The sequence below is a fragment of the Bos indicus x Bos taurus genome, chromosome 2 (assembly GCF_003369695.1).
Source record: "Bos indicus x Bos taurus breed Angus x Brahman F1 hybrid chromosome 2, Bos_hybrid_MaternalHap_v2.0, whole genome shotgun sequence".
Lineage (NCBI taxonomy): Eukaryota > Metazoa > Chordata > Mammalia > Artiodactyla > Bovidae > Bos > Bos indicus x Bos taurus.
Genome location: NC_040077.1, coordinates 71,561,873 through 71,581,220, shown reverse-complemented (window position 1 = coordinate 71,581,220; position 19,348 = coordinate 71,561,873). Strand labels below are relative to the sequence as shown.

The 19,348-nt window shown below is 38.1% G+C and overlaps 1 protein-coding gene across 4 annotated transcripts in view; it reads right to left on the bottom strand.

Annotated features, from left to right (window-relative positions):
* The window catches only part of PTPN4 (protein tyrosine phosphatase, non-receptor type 4), a 190,748-nt gene that overhangs the window by 82,864 nt on the left and 88,536 nt on the right, over positions 1-19,348 (bottom strand). For all 4 annotated transcript variants that reach the window (XM_027562478.1, XM_027562489.1, XM_027562499.1 and 1 more), the window contains 3 exons: positions 19,217-19,337; positions 16,309-16,396; positions 6,992-7,080 (listed from right to left, as the gene is read on the bottom strand). In XM_027562478.1, coding sequence (XP_027418279.1) covers positions 6,992-7,080; positions 16,309-16,396; positions 19,217-19,337 — 298 coding nt within the window. The remainder of the gene's footprint in view (positions 1-6,991; positions 7,081-16,308; positions 16,397-19,216; positions 19,338-19,348) is intronic.

Sequence of the window (19,348 nt, the reverse complement as noted above, 5' to 3'; positions counted from 1 at the left end):
GGACATGACAAAAACTGGTTAGAACCAACTAGATCCAAGATGATGGAAGCTTTGATTTCCAGTGGATCTTGAGCCTTGTTATTTGCTTACTGTAATGCATTAGCTACATGACACACCTGAGCTTCCCACTGAACCTGAGATTCAGTGCTAAAGAAACCTCATGCAATGTAGGAGACATGGGTTTGATCCCTGGGTCAGGAAGTTCCCTGGAAAAGGAAATGGCAACACACTCCAGTACTCCTGCCTGGAAAATCCCATCTTCCCAGCTTATTATTATTTGGCAGTTTACTTGCATGAACTCTACACCCCAATCTTCAGTTTATGTTTCTGCTATTGCTCTTCAGGAAGGCACAGCCCTGGGTGTGCCCAAAGTAATACTGAAATGACGGTAGTACCAGTCACCCCATCCTTTCAAAAACCACACCCAGCTGTGAACTTCTCTAACTGCCAACACACTGGTCTATTATTTTCAACAGTGCCCTATGTCATGAATTCCTTTAGAAACTAATTCAATTCAAATTGTTGCTATTCTGAAGAACAGTTTCTGTGGTAAGCATTTGAGGCTATCTCTTCTACTGTCCTTGATTTTGTCTCCTCTGTTGCCTTTGGGTTTCCCAAGAGAGTCCTTCTTAATTGGTCTGAGCTTTATAGTTAAATTTTGAACCTTCGTTATTATACAGGAGCCCTGGTGATGTGGCAGTTAAGTCTGGGGTTGGGCAGATGCCAGTCTCTAATCCTGTGATCCGGTCTCAGTGGGTTAGTGGTCTGGGCCTCTTGGCTGCACCCTTCAGTGCTCTGCAACTCACCCTTCCAGAGCTGAAACAAAAAGCAGAGAGAGGGCTTCCCTTCCTCCACCTCGGTTAGGCCCTGGTAATACCCATTTTGATTAAGTATAAATAGACTTCCTTAAGGACAGATCTTTGCTAATGAGAAAAGAAGGCTCTGAGCATATTTCAAACTACTTTCCTGCTCAACCCCTATACCCTGCCCTTCAATCACAAGTGGATTTTCTGTCAATCTTGGCCCTGAGATCACTGGTAGCAAAGGGCCCTTCCTAAGTAAGCAAGGCCTGAGGGAGTGTTTATCTGACAAGCTAGTCTCTGCTCTGTCTCCAGCAATTTGTCAACCACCCTTTATGTACTCCTGCCAGGTACTGCTGTAGCAGTGGTTTCTAGACCTGGTAAGCTGTCATTTCTTGTATTCATCTGTTTCTTCAGTTTTCAGAAATGCAGTATGCCCTGTGTTTTCAATTCTTTAGAAGATCTAAAAAGAGTTGTTGATTTGAGTTTTTTCAGAGTTTTTTTTTTTTTTTCTTCTGAGAATAGGAGTAACAAGTTGCAAAATCTTTACCTGCTAGACTGGGAACCAGAACTGTCCCCTTCCCTTTTCATTTTACTAATGATGTTTTTTGATGAGCAGTAATTTTAATGAAGTCTAATTTACAGAATCCAAGTAATTCCCAATCCAGTACTCAACATTTTAAAGCATGAACTTGAACTGGATAATTTAGGGCTAATCATATATAGAAAGAAATGAGGAAGTAATTTTATTCTACACATAGCTCTACTTTTCAAAGAAGAGGTTAAATGAGAAGCTTGTGTTTCAGAATCTGAAAGACCCAAGTTTAAGGTTCCACTTCATATTTATCAAACTTATTAACCTTGGCCCAGTTAGCTTCTCTGGCATTTCTTATTCCTTATCCACAAAACAATGCTAAGGACATCCAAGTTGCAGGGTTATAAGGTACAGATAAAATGCATTAAAATCCATGAGTGATTTTCTTCCTTGCCTTAACCTCCTTTGAAAGGACTTAGGCCACCCCACCACAGCTCCCAGGACTGTTGTAGTCAGTGACCCTGACCCCATGACAGGCCACTGTCGACCCACACCTCCACTGGAGACTCCTGGACACTGACTGGCAAGTCTGGCTCAGTCTTTTGTGGGGGTCACAAAAAAACATCTATCTCTGTTTCATCGACTACACTAAAGCCTTTGACTGTGTGGATCATAACAAACTGTGGAAAACTCTTCAAGAGATGGGAATACATGACTATCTTACCTGTCTCCTGAGAAACCTATATGTGGGTCAAGAACCCTGTATACATACAGTGAGAACCCTGTATGGAACAACTGACTGGTTCAGAATTGAGAAAGGAGTACAACAAGGCTGTTTGTTGTCACCCTGTTTATTTAACTTATACACTGAGCACATCATGAGAAATGCCAGAATGAATGAGTTACAAGATGGAATCAAGATTAGCAGGAGAAAAACATCAACAACCTCAGATATGCAGATGATACCCCCCTCTAATGGCAGAAAGCAAAGAGAAACTAAAGAACCTCTTGATGAGGGTGAAGGAGGAGAGTGAAAAAGCTGACATAAAACTAAATATTAAAGAAAGATCACAGCATCCAGTCCCATCACTTCATGGAAAATAGAAGAGGAAAAGGTGGAAACAGTGACAGATTTCCTCTTCTGGGGCTCTAAAATCACTGCAGATGATTACTGTAGCCATGAAATCAGAAGATGATTGCTTCTTGGCAGGAAAGCTATGACAAACCTAGGTGGTGTGTTGAAAAACAAAGACATCGCTCTACCAACAAAGGTCTGTACAGTCAAGGCTATGGTCTTTCCAATGGTCATATACGGCTGTGAATGCCAGACCGTAAAGAAGGCAGAATGACAAAGAATTGATGCCTTGGAACCGTGGTGCTAGAGAAGACTCTTGTGAGGCCCTTGGACAGTGAGAAGATCAAACCAGTCAATCTTAAAGTAAATCAACCCTGCATACTCTTTGAAAGGACTGATGCTGAAGCTCCAATATTTTGGTCACCTGATGTGAAGAGCTGACTTACTGGAAAAGACCCTGATGCTGGGAAAGATTAAGGGCAGAAGGAGAAGGGGGCATCAGAGGATGAGACAGCTGGATGGCATCACTGATGCAATGGACATGAACTTGGGCAAATTCCAGGAGATGGTGAAGGACAGGGAGACCTGGTGTGCTGAGATCATGCAGTTGGACATGACTGAGCAACTGAACAACAGCAGATGGAATATATAAGATCCTTTAAAATCTGAATCCAATTTCTCTTTTAAGCAATATCATCTTAAAATCTTACTCCCTTGCTTCTGTCCTCAGTGAAGATAACTTAAAAAAAAAAAAAAACAGGGGCTTCCTTGGTGACTCAGTGGTAAAAAAAACCCACCTGCCAATGCAGGAGATGTGGGTTTGATCCCTGATCCAGAAGATCCCACAATCCACAGAGCAACTGGGCCCAAGCACCAAAACTATTGAGCCTGTGCTCTAAAGCCTGTGAGCTGCAACTACTGAGCCCACATGTCACAACTATTGAAGCCCATGTGCTTTAGAGCCTGGGCTCCTCAACAAGAGAAGCCACCACAATGAGAAGCCCATGCACTGAAACTGAAGAGTAGCCCCAGCTCTCTGCAACTAGAGAAAAGTCTGCAAAGCAACCAAGACCCAGCACAGCCAAACATAAATAAATAAAAATCAAACCACATATCCCATCATTTGAACTTGCCACATCCTTTCTTACTATGAAAGAAATTAAGTGAAGTCGCTCAGTCGTGTCCAACTCTTTGCGACCTCATGGACTGTAGCCCACCAGGCTCCTCCCTCCATGGGATTCTCCAATCAAGAGTACTGGAGCGGGTTGCCATTTCCTTCTCCAGAGTCTTACTATGAGGCCTCTGCAAATGTTTGGTACCTTTACCCCAAATTCTGACTGAACCTTCCAGACACACATTCCTCTTCCATACTCCCTCTTCATTGAGGAAATTTCTATTCATCCTTTAAAAACCACCTCAAATACGGCAAAGGCCAACACAATACTGCAAAGCAATTATCCTCCAACTGAAACAAAACAAAACAAAACGAAAAACCACCTTAAATATCATGAAGACACTAAAATTTTCCCTGGTAAAATTATATCATTGGTACTTCCAAAGTAATTTGTCAAAAACTCTTCCAGAATCTTTATTTTATAATAATAAATATATATATATGCATAAAGAATTTTGAAAATACAGAAAAATTTAGATTATCATTTTAACCCGTATTATCTGAAAAGAATTTCTGATTTTGACATTTATATAATATGTAAAGTTAATAAAAAATGTTTAATTCTCTTCAGTAAATCAGAAAAGCATTAAAATTAAAGATACACATTTACCATTATGAAAATAAACAATCATAACTGTTTTTTCTGAAACACTTAATTCACCAATCTTCTTCTTATGTTTTGTAATTAATTTTTATGTGCTCACTTTTAGGCAAGGACCATGTCTCAAGCTGTTTTGTACTTTCCTCTAACCATAACACAAGTTGAATTACACAGAAGAATTTAAAGATATGACATGAAACATTAAATGATCTTTGGCTTTCTTTAATGAACTTTAGAGAGGTATAATCTATATATAAAATGAAATATCCCAATTTTAAATGAACAATTTAATGAGTTTTGACAAATGTATTGAGTTATATAATGTCCATCCACCAAAATCACCATATAGCAATTTGCATCACCTGAAAATGTCCCCTTAGCACCCTTTTACAGTCAATTTCCTCCCATTTTTAATCCCTGGCAACCAAGTGGTCTGTTGTCTCTATAATACGTGTTTTCCAGAATTTCATATAAATAGAAACAGAGTACGTCATCTTTTGTGTCAGGCTTTTCACACTTGACATCATGTTTTGAAGGTAGGCTCACCCATATTGTTTAGTGTGTCAAACAGTTCATTTCTTTCACTGCTAAACAGTATTTCATTGCATAGATGTAATTTGCTTGTGCAGTCACCAACTGATAGACATTTGAAATTCTGTTTTGTGCTATTATGAATAATATAGCTATAAACACAGTGTGCACATCTTTATACAAACTTACGTTTTCATTTCTCTTGGGCAAGTATCTAGGAACAGAATTGCCAGATTATACGGTTAATCTAAATTTAATCTTTAAGAAATGCCAGTTTTCCCAAGTTGGTCTATTACTTTGCATTCCCACCAGCAATATATGAGGTTTCTAGATGCTCTGCTTCCTTGCCATCACGTGGTACTATCATTTTTTAAAATATTTATTTATTTGGCTGCACCAGGTCTCAGTTGCAGCATGCGAACTCTTACTTGGGCATGTGGGATCTAGTTTGCTGAGCAGGTATAGAACTCAAGTCCCCTGCACTGGGAACATGGAGTTCTAGCCACTGGACCACCAGGGAAGTCCCACTGTTGTTCTTTTTAATTGGAGCTATTCCAGTGGGTGAATGGAAATAGTTCACTGTGGTTTTAATTTGCATTTCACTGATGACTGAGCATTTTTTTGTACTTATCTGTCATTTATATAACTCCTTTGGTGGAAGTATCTATTCACAAATTTTTCCAATTCTTTTAAATTAAGTTAAAAAGTTAAAGTATTTAAGAGTCTTTTACATTTTTTGGATAAGTCCTTTATCAAATATATACTTTACAAAAGACTGAGTTTTACCTTTTCATTTTGTTTACAGTGTCCTCTGGAGAACAAAAGTATTTAATTTTGAAGAGGTTCACTGCATCAGCTTTTTATTTTATATTTAATTTTTTCCTAGTGACCTACCAGGGAAATTTATGTTTCTTTTCTCAACATAATTGTGGTGATTTTCTAAAATAATAGCTTCTGTCAGTTATCATATTTCTATTAAGTGTTATATAAGTGACTAATTACAAAAATCTATTAATAATAATCACAGATATTGAAAAGCCTGGCCATCTCATTTCAGAAATATATAAATAAACAGATTGATCCAATATATTTCTTTTGTATTTATTTCTTCCTTAGAAAGGGCTTGGGCTTGGCCTTAGGGCTTCCCTGGTAGCACAGACAGTAAAAATCTTCCTGAAATGTAGGAGACCCAAGTTAGATCCCTGGGTGGAGAAGATCCACTGGAGAAGGAAACGGCAATCCACTGGAGAAGGAAATGGCAACCCACTCCAATATCCTTGCCCGGAGAATCCACGGACAGAGGGGCCTGGTGGGCTACAGTCCATTGGCTTGCAAACAGTTGGACACAACTGAGCGACTAACTTTCTTCCTTTCTTCCCTTAGTGAAAATCATTGTCTTTACTTTTCAAAAACCTAAGATATTTATATGACATATGCACAAAAATCAATGTCGTGTTTACAATTTTCAGGCTATCCCCTTAAAGGGTAGTGGTAGATGCTACTTCTCTTTCTACCTCACTCTGGGATGCTAAAGTGATGGTTGGTAAGTCACTGGACAGTTAGGACAAGGACAACAATGCTAAGGGCAGTAGAGCAATGAGACAAAAGAAACATGAGTTTCAAACCACAGGGAGTCACCTTACTTTCCCAGCACCAATCTAAACCATGCCAGTGTTCCAACTAATAAACTAGCACCCATCAAATGCATTTAAATGAGGTACTGTATTCAATACTTTGTACAACGCTCCAATACTTTGCCCACCTGATGTGAAGAGCCAACTCACTGGAAAAGACCCTGATGCTGCAAAAGACTGAAGGCAAAAGGAGAAGGGGGTGGCAGAGGATGAGATGGTTGGATAGCATCACTGACTCAATGGACATGAGTTTGAGCAAATTCGGGGAGGTAGTGAAGGATAGGGAAGCCCAGCACGATGCAGTTCATGGGATCACAAAGAGTCAGACACGACTTAGCAACTAAACAACAACTGTATCCAAAGCAATTGGCAAGGTGCAAGACACAGAGTGTACATGATGATATTAGCTATTGTACTACAGTACAAATTGAGAGACTGTCTAAGAGGAAAAACTTGCAAAGTAGTATTTTCTTTAAGCTAAGAAATTTTTGAAAAAAATAATTCAACTATTTTTGTATCTTCTAGTAGATTCCAAGTAAGTGGGATAAAGTTGTATGATAACATTAAATAGTTCAACAAAAATATGAACTATATTTGGTAATACAATAGTAAAAGTGAAAAGTATTGACGGAAGTTCTTACCATGGAAAGGTATTCATTCGTACTCTGTTCTTATAAATCAGAATTCCTCCTGACATCACTCCAATCATAATTTCATTGTTACTTTGATCCTTCAAAAAACAAACAAAAAAAATGGGAAATCTAAGATAATGAGTTTTAACTGATAAAGATATAATTTTTAAATATGATTAGTTATTTTACACAATGTGACATTATATCAAAGGCAGCAGTTAACTGCGCAATATATATAAACCCAGATGGTAACTATTACAATCATAAAAATAAGACATACTTCAAATCAAATTTAAATGTTGCATTATTAAAATTCATTAATAATGTAAAGCAAAAATAATCTTAGGCTTTTCCATAGTTTATAACTGGACTCTTTGGGATAGAAAATCCAAGACCACATCTTGTAGAATGTTAAGTTAGTATCCATCTTTCCATTTCTAAAACTATTACAATCCAATCACTGTGTAAATATGGTGTCAGGATTGCAAAGGTGAATAAAACCTGTAGTTCAGAGCATAGTGAAAGGCAATTTGTAATAAAACAGTATTTCCAATATAAGGAGAAATTCTTTAACTAACATAATACAATAAAAACATCACAGGAAAACAGAGTGGGGAACACTGTTGGAGTGTGGAAGAAAATTTGAATTGTGCTTTCATGAGTGAGTTTTCATGCTGATTCAACTTGAACAACTGACTTGCAACTATTAACAAACTAAGTAGAATTAAAAGTTTCCTCACTTGCTAAAAAGTCTTGAAATAGTTTTGCTTAACTTGAGACCCACTCCGGTATTCTTGCCTGGGAAATTCCATAGACAGAGGAAACTGGCAGGCTATAGTCTATGGGGTCGTGAAGATTCAGACACAACTGTGCATGCATGCAAGAGTGCTTAATTTGAGACATACTACAGGCAAACTAATATAGCAATAATGCTTTTATCCCTAGCATTCATGTGATCAGAAGATAGAACTAACTGATGAAAATATAACCAAGAGTTTATAACTGTCTCTGTAGGAAAAAATGTCTAAAATGTAGTTTCAATAATTTCTAATTACTAGAGTAAAAACTTGTTTCCCATCAGGTCACTTCCATGTGTTTTGTATATCCATAATTATATGTTCTATTAATACTGTTCTCAGGCACCCCACTCCAGCACTCTTGCCTGGAAAATCCCATGGATGGAGGAGCCTGGTAGGCTGCAGTCCATGGGGTTGTGAAGAGTCGGACACGACTGAGTGACTTCACTTTCACTTTTCACTTTTCATGCATTGGAGAAGGAAATGGCAACCCACTCCAGTGTTCTTGCCTGGAGAATCCCAGGGACGGGGGAGCCTGGTGGGCTGCCGTCTATGGGGTCGCACAGAGTCGGACACGACTGAAGTGACTTAGCAGCGTCTCTTCTTAATGTCTCTCTGATGGATCATATCAAACCTAACCAAAGTCTACATCAAGTCCAACTTCTCTGTGAAAACTTCATTAGACCTCAGAATGTACTGAATTATACCATGAATATGTGATCAGCAGTCCAGACTGTGGGAAACTAAAGGCGAAATGGCCCAGTTCTTTAACAAAAAAATTCTATACAGTAAAGGAAGAAGGCATTAAAAGACATTTAAAGTTATTCAGTTCAAAACACAAAGCAAAATAAATTATAGTATCTAGAAAGACACACTGGGTGATAAAACCACAAAAAAATACATAAGGTGGGCAGGAGCTGGGACAGGGTGTAAAGAAGGTTTCTGGAATGGCTGGCAGAAGTCTAAGGATGACCTGGGTAGTATTTACAAAATTGTCATGAAATCAGATTGATTATATTCTTTGCAGCCAAAGATGGAGAAGCTCTATACAGTAAGCAAAAACAAAACCAGGAGCTGACTGTGGCTCAGATCATGAACTCCTTATTGCCAAATTCAGACTTAAATTGAAGAAAGTAGGGAAAACCACTAAACCATATGACCTAAATCAAATCCCTTATGATTATACCTCCCACACTGCTTCCCTGGTAGCTCAGAAAGTAAAGCATCTGCCTGCAATGCAGAAGACCCGGGTTCGTTCCCTGAGTTGAGATGATCCCCAGGAGAAAGAAATGGCAACCCACTCCAATACTTTTGCCTGGAAAATTCCATGGACTGAGGAGCCTGGAGGGCTACAGTCCATGGGACCGCAAAGAGTTGGACACAACTGAGTGACTTGACTTTCACTTTCACTTATGATTATACAGTGGAAATGAGAAATAAATTTAAGGGACTAGATCTCATAGAGTGCCTGATGAACTATGGACGGAGGTTAATGACATTGTAAAGGAGACATGGATTAAAACCATCCCCAAGAAAAAGAAACACAAAAAAAGCAAAATGGCTGTCTGAGGAGGCCTTACAAATAGCTGTGAAAAGAAAAGAAGTGAAAAGCAAAGGAAAAAAGGAAAAATATGCCCATTTGAATGCAGAGTTCCAAAGAGGAGCAAGGGGAGATACGAAAACCTTCCTCAGTGATCAGTGCAAAGAAATAGAGGAAAACAACAGAATGGGAAAGACTAGAGATCTCTTCAAGAAAATGAGATACCAAGGGAACATTTCATGCAAAGATGGGCAAGAATAAGGACAGAAATGGTAGGGACCTGACAGAAACAGATATTAAGAAGAGGTGGCAAGAATACACAGAAGAACTACACAAAAAGGATCTTCATGACCCAGATAATCACACTGGTGTGATCTCTCACCTAGAGCCAGACATCCTGGAATGCGAAGTCAAGTGGGCCTTAGAAAGCATCACTATGAACAAAGCTAGTGGAGGTGATGGAATTCCAGTTGAGCTATTTCAACTGAAAGGTGACGCTGTGAAAGTGCTGCACTCAATATGGAGCAAATTTGGATAACTCAGCAGTGGCCACAGGACGGGAAAAGGTCCATTTTCATTCCAATCCCAAAGAAAGGCAATGCCAAAGAATGCTCAAATTACTGCACAACTGCACTCATTTCACACGCTAGCAAAGTACTGCTCAAAATTCTCCAAGCCAGGCATCAACAGTATTTGATGTTCAAACTGATTTTAGAAAAGGCAGAAGAATCAGAGATCAAATTGCCAACATCCGCTGGATCATTGAAAAAACAAGAGAGTTCCAGAAAAACATCTATTTCTGCTTTATTGACTAGGATAAAGCCATTACTGTATGGATCACAACAAACTGTGGAAAATTCTTCAAGAGATGAGAATACCAGACCACCTGACCTGCCTCCTGAGAAATCTGTATGCAGATCAAGAAGCAACAGTTAGAACTGGACATGAATAGACTGGTTCCATATAGGAAAGGGAATATGTCAAGGCTGTATTTTGTCACCCTGTTTATTTAACTTATATGTAGAGTACATCATGAGAAATGCTGGGCTGGATGAAGAACAAGCTGGAATCAAGTTTGCCAGGAGAAATATCAGTAACCTCAGATATGCAGATGACACCACCCTTGTGACAGAGAGCAAAGAAGAACTAAATGCCTCTTGATGAAAGTGAAAGAGGAGAGTGATAAAGTTGGCTTAAAACTCAACATTCAGAAAACTAAGATCATGGCATCTGGTCCCATCACTTCACGGCAAATGGATGGGGAAAGAGTAGAAAGAGTGAGTGACTATTTTCTTGGGCTCCAAAATCACTGCAGATGGTGATTGCAGCCATGAAATTAAAAGAAGCTTGTTCCTTGGAAGGAAAGTTATGACCAACCCAGACTGCATATTAAAAAGCAGACATTACTTTTGCCAACAAACGTCCGTCTAGTCAAAGCTATGGTTTTTTCAGTAGTTGTGTATGGATGTGAGAGTTGGACTATAAAGAAAGCTGAGTGCCAAAGAACTGATGCTTTTCAACTGTGGTGTTGGAGAAGATTCTTCAAAGTCCCTTGGACAGCACAGAGATCCAACCTGTCCATCCTAAAGGAAATCAATCCTGAATATTCACTGGAAGGATTGATGCTGAAGCTGAAATGCCAATCCTTTAGCCACCTGATGCGAAGAACTGATTGATTTAAAAATACCCTGATGCTGGGAAAGATTGAAGTCAGGAGGAGAAGATAATGACAGAGGATGAGATGGGTTGGATGGCATCACCAACTCAAGGGACATGAGTTTGAGTAAACTCCGTGCATTGGAAAGACAGGGAGGCTTGGCATTCTCCTGTCCGTGGGGTCGCAAAGAATCAGACACAACTGAGCAACTGAACTGAACAGACCTGATAGCTCAACTGGAATTCCATCACCTCCACTAGCTTTGTTCCTAGTGATGCTTCCTAAGGCCCACTTGACTTTGCATTCCAGGATGTCTGGCTCTAGGTGAGTGGTCACACCATAGTGGTTATCTGGATCATGAAGATCTTTTTTGTAAAGTTCTTCTGTGTATTCTTGCTACCTCTTCTTAGTATCTTCTGCTTCTGTTAGGTCCATACCATTTCTGTCCTTTATTGTGTCCATCTTCACATGAAATGTTTCCTTGGTATCTCTAGTTTTCTTGAAGAGATCTCTAGTCTTTCCCATTCTGTTGTTTTCCTCTATTTCTTTGCATTGATCACTAAGGAAGACTTTCTTATCTCTCCTTGCTATTCTTTGGAACTCTGCGTTCAAATGGGCATATCTTTCCTTTTCTCCTTTGCCTTTCACTTCTTTTCTCAGCTATTTATAAGGCCTCCTCAGACAACCATTTGGCCTTTTTGTGTTTCTTTTTCTTTGGGATGGTCTTGATCACTGCCTCCTGTACAATGTCATGAACCTCTGTCCATAGTTCTGAAGAACTATGTTCTCTGTCCATCAGATCTAGTCCCCTCAATCTGTTTGTCACTTCCACTGTATAATCGTAAGGGATTTGATGTGGGTCATACCTGAATGGTCTAGTGGTTTTCCCTACTGTCTTCAATTTAAGTCTGAAATTTGCAATAAGGAATTTATGATCTGAGACACAGTCAGCTCCTGGTCTTGTTTTTGCTGACGGTATAGAGCTTCACTATCTTTAGCTACAAAGAATACAATAACCTGATTTTGGTATTGACCATCTGGTCATGCACAAGCGTAGAGTCAGTTCTCCCACACTGCAGGCAGATTTTTAGCAGCTAAGTCACAAAGGAAGCCCAAGAATACTGGAGTGGGTAGCCTATCTCTTCTCCGGCAGACCTTCACAACCCAGCAATAGAACCGGGGTCTCCTGCACTGCAGGCAGATTCTTTACCAACTGAGCTATCAGGAAAGCCCGTCAACATTAGTTATTAGGAAAATACAAAGTAAAACCATGATGAGATAAAACACACTTATCAGAAAAGCTTAAAAAGAACAAAACAAAACGGGCAGTACCATATGCTAAAAAGGATGTAAAACTATTGGAACTTGTAAATAAGCTGGTGGGGATGCAATGAGGCTCAGGTACTCTAGAAAACAATTTGGTAATTTCATATAAAGCTACAAAGGTCCATCTAGTCAAGGCTATGGTTTTTCCTGTGGTCATGTATGGATGTGAGAGTTGGACTGTGAAGAAGGCTGAGCACTGAAGAATTGATGCTTTTGAACTGTGGTGTTGGAGAAGACTCTTGAGAGTCCCTTGGACTGCAAGGAGATCCATCCAGTCCATTCTGAAGGAGATCAGCCCTGGATTTCTTTGGAAGGAATGATGCTAAAGCTGAAACTTCAGTACTTTGGCCACCTCATGCGAAGAGTTGGCTCATTGGAAAAGACTCTGATGCTGGGAGGGATTGGGGGCAGGAGGAGAAGGGGACGACAGAGGATAAGATGGCTGGATGGCATCCCTGACTCAATGGACGTGAGTCTGAGTGAACTCCGAGAGTTGGTGATGGACACGGAGGCCTGGTGTGCTGCGATTCATGGGGTTGCAAAGAGTCGGACACGACTGAGCGACTGATCTGAACTGATACACTTGCTGCATGATCTAGAAAGACCTTTCTGGGATTTGCACTCTACATAAATGAGAATTTAAACCCATATAGAAATTATAAATGATTTTTTGCAGTAGGCCTATTAAAAAAAAAGAAACAAAAATTAGGGAAGCAACCCAGGATATCCTTCAATGGGTAAATGGAGAAACAAACCATGGTACATCCACACAACGGAATACACTTCAGCAATAAAAGGCATAAACTATTGAAGCACAGTATGTCAGATCGATCCCAAATGCATTACTCTAATTAAAATAAGTGAAGTGCAGTGAAGTGAAAGTCACTTAGTTGTGTCCGACTCTGCAACCCCATGGACCATACATAGTTCATGGAATTCTCCAGGCCAGAATACTGGAGTGGGTAGCCTATCCCTTCTCCAGGGGATCTTCCCAACCCAGGGATCGAACCCAAGTCTCCCAATATTGCAAGTGGATTCTTTACCAACTGAGTGATCAGGGAAGTCCCTAAGTAAAAGAAACCAGTATCAAAAGGTTACATACTATAGTATGATTCCATTTATAAGACATTCTGGAAAAGACAAACTATGGAGTCAGGGAATAGGCCAGTTGTGGCTAGAAACTGCGGGTAAGAATGAGGCTGGACTACTTAGGCGGAGCAGGAGTGCAGTTTTTTAGGGGCAAGGCAGGGGTGGTGGTGATGGAATCGTTCTGTATTCTGCTTGTGGCAGTGGTTATACAAATCTACACATGTTAAAATTCATACAACTGAACACCAAGAAAAACTGTATTTACTGTGTTACTTTAAGAAACAAATATTCCCATGCTCCCTCCCCTCAAATCTTTTTTCCTTCCCTTTAATCGTGAAGTTGTCATTCATTCTTTACTTTTCTACACTTCTCTTATTCATATAATCCTCTAGGCATACCAAATGTCTTCATGTTTTCAACCAAGCCATGTTCCCTCTTGATTTCAGGTTTTCCTTCATCTTGATGGGTCTGTGATGGGAATTACTATCTTAGCTAATTAATTCTTACTCATTTTTCTGGCTTCAGTGAATTACTCCTAAGAAGCCTTCCCTATGCTCTGCTCCCAAGCTCAATTAGAAGTTCCTGCCATAGGATCCCACAGTATTCTGTACTTTCCCTTTCATGTTCTCAAATGTTTGTTTGTACAGGTCTAACTTTTTCCCCTCACTGTCTAGTGTGCTTCACGAGGGCATGGATGACTGATGTTTTGTTCACTGAGTCATCCTCAGTGCCTACAATGTACAAGGCATGTAACAGATGCACCACAAAGAAGGTTCTAAGATGTTTCATATCTTGCAGATTGCTATATATAACTTGGTTCCACCCTGATCTTTTTTCAGCCTACAGTCTACAGGCAGAGAGAAAAGATCTTACCTTGCTTTTCAAAATAAAGTATTATTTTATATTCAATTAAATATTGTTATTCAGTTAAAACAAGTATTTTCTTTATGTGTCCTCTTCCCTCTTCCCTTTGTCCCTTTTTGTTTCTGATGCTGAAAATTTCCCTTCACGTTCACTTAACATCTGCACATCTTCTTAAGTTCTCCATATCCATATACAATAGAAACACCTTTTCCTAGCTCATTTTTTTTGGAGTCTGTACAAAATACTTAAAAATTCCTTTAATTTGGTACTCCACATTTATGGTTTTCTGAGAGTTTTTTTTTACAATGTAATAATTTAAACAACAAAAAGCAAATCAATAAAAAATAAAAGTTAATTATGTATGAGATCCAACCATGTCACTTAATTTAAAAAAGGAATATCTAACATTCTTTGGTAGGCTCAGTGGTAAAGAATCTGCCTGCCAATGCAGGAGATGTAGGTTCAATCCCCAGGTCAGGAAGATCCCCTGGAGAAGAAACTGGCACTCCAGTATTCTTGCCTGGTAAATCCCATGGACAGAGGAACCTGGTGGGTTACAGTCCATAGGAGTGGCACAGAGTCAGACACGACTTAGAGACTGAAGAATAACAACAAACATTCTTTGTACTTCACTGACAGCAGTCAAAGAAAGCAGACAGCAGTCTAAACTACCTTTAGAAAACCGTTCAGGACTAAAATGACTGACTTTAGTGGTCTTTTTACTGTTAACCACAGACTAGTATACATATTTACAATTCCATTTGTTTTAAGCTGTATTATAATAAAAAAACAAAATCTAGTGACAACTTGTGTCCAAAAGTAATAGCCACAAAGAGAGAGGAAGGGTGAAGGGCCCATTTTAAAGAATATAAAAAGTTCAAGAGGAACTTACTTAAACACTTCAAGGTAAACCTGTCTGAAAACCAGACAGGTTTTCAAGTCACAAATGCTCAGAATTACCAAATACAGTCATGTGACTAAAGCAAGTCATTTGATTTTTTTTAAAGGAATGACTGACACAAGCTTTGCGAAAAGTAAGAACTAATCAATCCTCCTCTCCGAGAAAATGGCCAAAAGAAGCCCTATATAAAACCATTACATGGAGTAGGACTCAGTTCTCAAACTACTATCTATCTGTGGGTATGTGTATGTCTGTATACAAAAATAAATTCAGAACAATTACCTAAGGAAAACTTAACTTCCTTTCAAGCTGGTATCCTTATGAGGCTTAGTAGTTGTCCCAAGAAAACATAAACCTATTTACCAATTCAACTGATGATTACCTATAATCCCACTTTTCATCAGGTATAGAGAACAGCTGTACTTCAGGTACTTCTAAAGGAATATAACCTCTTGATAATTACTTCTAAAGGAATATAACCTCTTGATAAAACAATCATAAAAAGGAATCGAGGTGACGAGGCACACAAACAAAGGACAGCTACATACATGTATGCTTACAGTAGGAGGATAACAGTCTTCTGGAAGCATCAAATTGACACAGTGAACAAGAAGTTAGGGTGTTATACAGGAAAAGCCAGTAATTATAAAATTTCGTGTTAACAAAGGGATGGTGTAGGGGGAAAACCAAAATATGCAAATACAATTGATTTTGTGCTTTATAAGTAAAAATTTATAATGATATCACTAGATGATGAAAAGAATGTAGTAACACAGGCCTCAGTGAGGTGGAATCATCTTTTATAATAATGATTTCCATAAAAATGAAAACTACAAATAACTACTTTTATTGTAACAATTTTTAGTTTGCAAAATAAAAATTCTAAAGGCACTGTCTCTTATGGTCAGCAAAAATTATCCTTGTAACACACTACCTTGAAGAAAAATAATATGTAAAATTCATGGTTCTTGTCAGGTAATGAATCTTGAGTGACTGGGTTAGTAAAATTACTTATATTCAAAGGACATTGTCACTGCAATGTTGGTGGCACTCACTATTCCATTTGTTGCCTAATCCTATCAGGGAATTAAAAACTTTTTTTTTACTGAATATTTATGCTTAACTCAACATCAGAATGTTTTCTTCACTTACCCTTGCATAGTGGAATTCAACTCCATAGAGTTCTAAGGTACGTGCTGTGTTCAGGTAACTAAATTCTGCTTCTGCAGGAGATAAGCCTCTGTAAAAACATCACTAGGTTAAAAACTGTAACAATCACAATATGACCAAGTTACATAAAGGTTATTTAGAAAATTTTCGGCATTCTAATTAAATCTTTTACAAAATACAAAATGTACGACTATTCCTCTTAGTTATGTACAGTAACAGCTACCTTTTCTGGAGGGTACATTTTCAGTAATGCTAACTATTTTGTAGAATATGTTCTTATTTTCCAGAAACACAAGAATGGGTCAAGTTTTTAAAGTTCCAAGCTATACTTATGGATGTTACAAAGTCACTCTCAGACCAAAACAAGTATTCTTCAAAATTTGGTCTACACTCCACATGTGCATTTTAATCACACAAGGTACTTCTGACATATGCAGTCTTTGGGGCGAGCTCCAGAGCAGGGTTTCTCAGGGTGTGGTGCCCAGACAGGTGTTGACTCGTAACAAGGACAGAAATTAAGAGCGTCAAAGCCTTTCGTAGCACTTTGGCAGAGTTATTTTACATCTGTTGCATCTAACGACAACAAAAAGCAACTGTAATTTTTAAAGCCTTTGTTTATTTCTCCATTTTGTTTTTCGAGTAATTCATTTTTATTATATTTTTCAGAAGTACTGTTCCATGAGAGACTGTGGGGAAAACTGGCCTTCCATCACAGATAGTTTCAGAAGTACTGTTCTATACAACCCAGTATTAGAATAAAAGGGGTTCAAATCATTTATATTTTAAGACATATTCCAGTGATTCTTATGAACATAAGTGTGAGAACTACTACTGTAAATGCAAAGCCTTTAAAAAGGTTCTATTATATATAGTTCTAACAACTTTGGTTATCTGATATCAGGCTCTAGCAGAGCAAAAGCAGCAAATTAAAAATGCAAAGATAACCATTCATTAATGATACCAGAAAAGGGAGTAAGCAGCTTGCCAATGTATGAACATAAAAATAGGACTCCTCAAAAAAAAAAAAAAAAGCAGATATACTTCAGTTTTCTATAAAATTCAATTAAGTTAAGTAAATACTCTACTTTTTCTCCAAGCCCCACAGTTAAACTGGTTGATTCCATTTTTTTTTTTCTTTAAAAGTTTGCAGAATCATTTCTTAAAGGCAAAATAACCAACACTTTGTAAAATGTACAAACATTCTTCTGACAGAAGAGGCTTTTCATTATTGGTAAATTTTTTAAAAATCTGATTTATCTTCAAACCCTTAGTTCAGATATGCTATGTGTAGAACTTTTATAATAAATGACATTTACTTTTAGAACAAAACAGTCCCCACACCTCATGAAGCCAATCTATTAAAATTTTCAGTCATTAGTCTTATTTTAGATTAGGGGTCAGCAAACCTTTGCTGGAAAGAGCTGGACAGCTAGTACTTCAGGCTTTCAGGCCATTGAGGTCTCTGTTTCAACAACTCAGCTCTGCTGTTAACAATGTAGAACAATGAGGGAATCTGTGTGCCAATGTTCATTTATGGACATGGAAAAGTGAAATTTCTCAAGCTTTCATGTGCCATGAAATGTTATTTTTCTTTTGATTTTCTTCAACCATTTCAAATGTACAAACCATTTTTATTAACCTGTAGGCCATACAAAAGGCGGCAGGGGGTCATAGTTTGCTAACCTGTTTTTGACACATGGGCCATTACTCAATGAAAGTAAGTTTCTTTTTACTAAGAGTTAATATTTCTTCAGTGCTTACTATGTGCCAAGCACTATTCTGGGTATTTTGTATATATAAACTCACCTGATCCGTAAAATAACACCAGAGGTAGATCACTTTATCATCCCCAATTTACATATAAGGAAACAGAGAAATAGAGTGACTGGGCCAAGGTTTTAAGATAGTAAGCTGCCTCATTAGAATTTCAAACCAGATTGAATGAGTCTGATTCAGGCTCTTAGAATCTAGTCTTTCAATCAATACCTAACACTGCAAAATACTCCAGGAGTATTTTGAAAAGTGTGGTAAAGCAAAACTGAACTCTGAACCAATAAACAATACAACTTTCTATTCAAAGCAATGAATCTCTTCTTGAAAACTCATGTCACAGAAAATTAGACTCACAAAATATCAATGCTGAATATTGTTATGAATGAAAAATGTTACTATTTCAAAAGAATGTTTTTTATTCATTTAAAATTCCATGGACAGAGGAGCCTGGTGGGCTACAGTCCATGGGGTTGCAAAGAGTTGGACTAACGTAGAGTCATTACCGAACAGAATGGATTTCTTTCACACAGCTAAAAACTAGAAAAGAATGCTAAGTAGATTGATTTGTATATTATGAGTACATTATTAATATTCTAAAATTCCTTTTTAAAGAACTGGCAACTTTGTAGAATAGCAAATGCTATGTCTATTTACATATAGCTTTATGTTTCTTAACAGACATGAAAATAAGCCTCATATATTCTATGAAATGGGCTTCGCTGATGGCTCAGCAGGTAAAGAATCTGCCTGCAATGCAGGAGACACAGGACTGGTGGGTTCAATCCCTGGGTCAGGAAGATCCCCTGGAGAAGGAAATGGCAACCTACCCTAGTATTCCTGCTGGGATAATCCCACAGACAGAGCAGCCTGGCAGGCTATAGTCCACAGGGTTGCAAAAAGTTGGACATGACTGAGCATGCATGCATTCTATGAAATAAGTGATATTTTTTAGTATAAATTACCTACATTTCTTTATAGTAATCATACTATTTTATATAATAGCAACTGTTCTATATAAAGTAAATAAAACCACATTAGAAATAATTTAAAACATTTCTCTAGAAGAGATATCATCAAGAAGTTTACTAAGTAAGCAGAAAAGTAAATAAATTCTTACATATGTTGCTGATGTAATTTTGTAATTTCTTTTTCAAAATCTTGAGGTTGATTAGGAATGAAAGAATAATCTGAGAGGTAGCCTGACAAGTTTTCTGATTGATTGTAGTCTCCAAGTTCAGCTAATAAATGG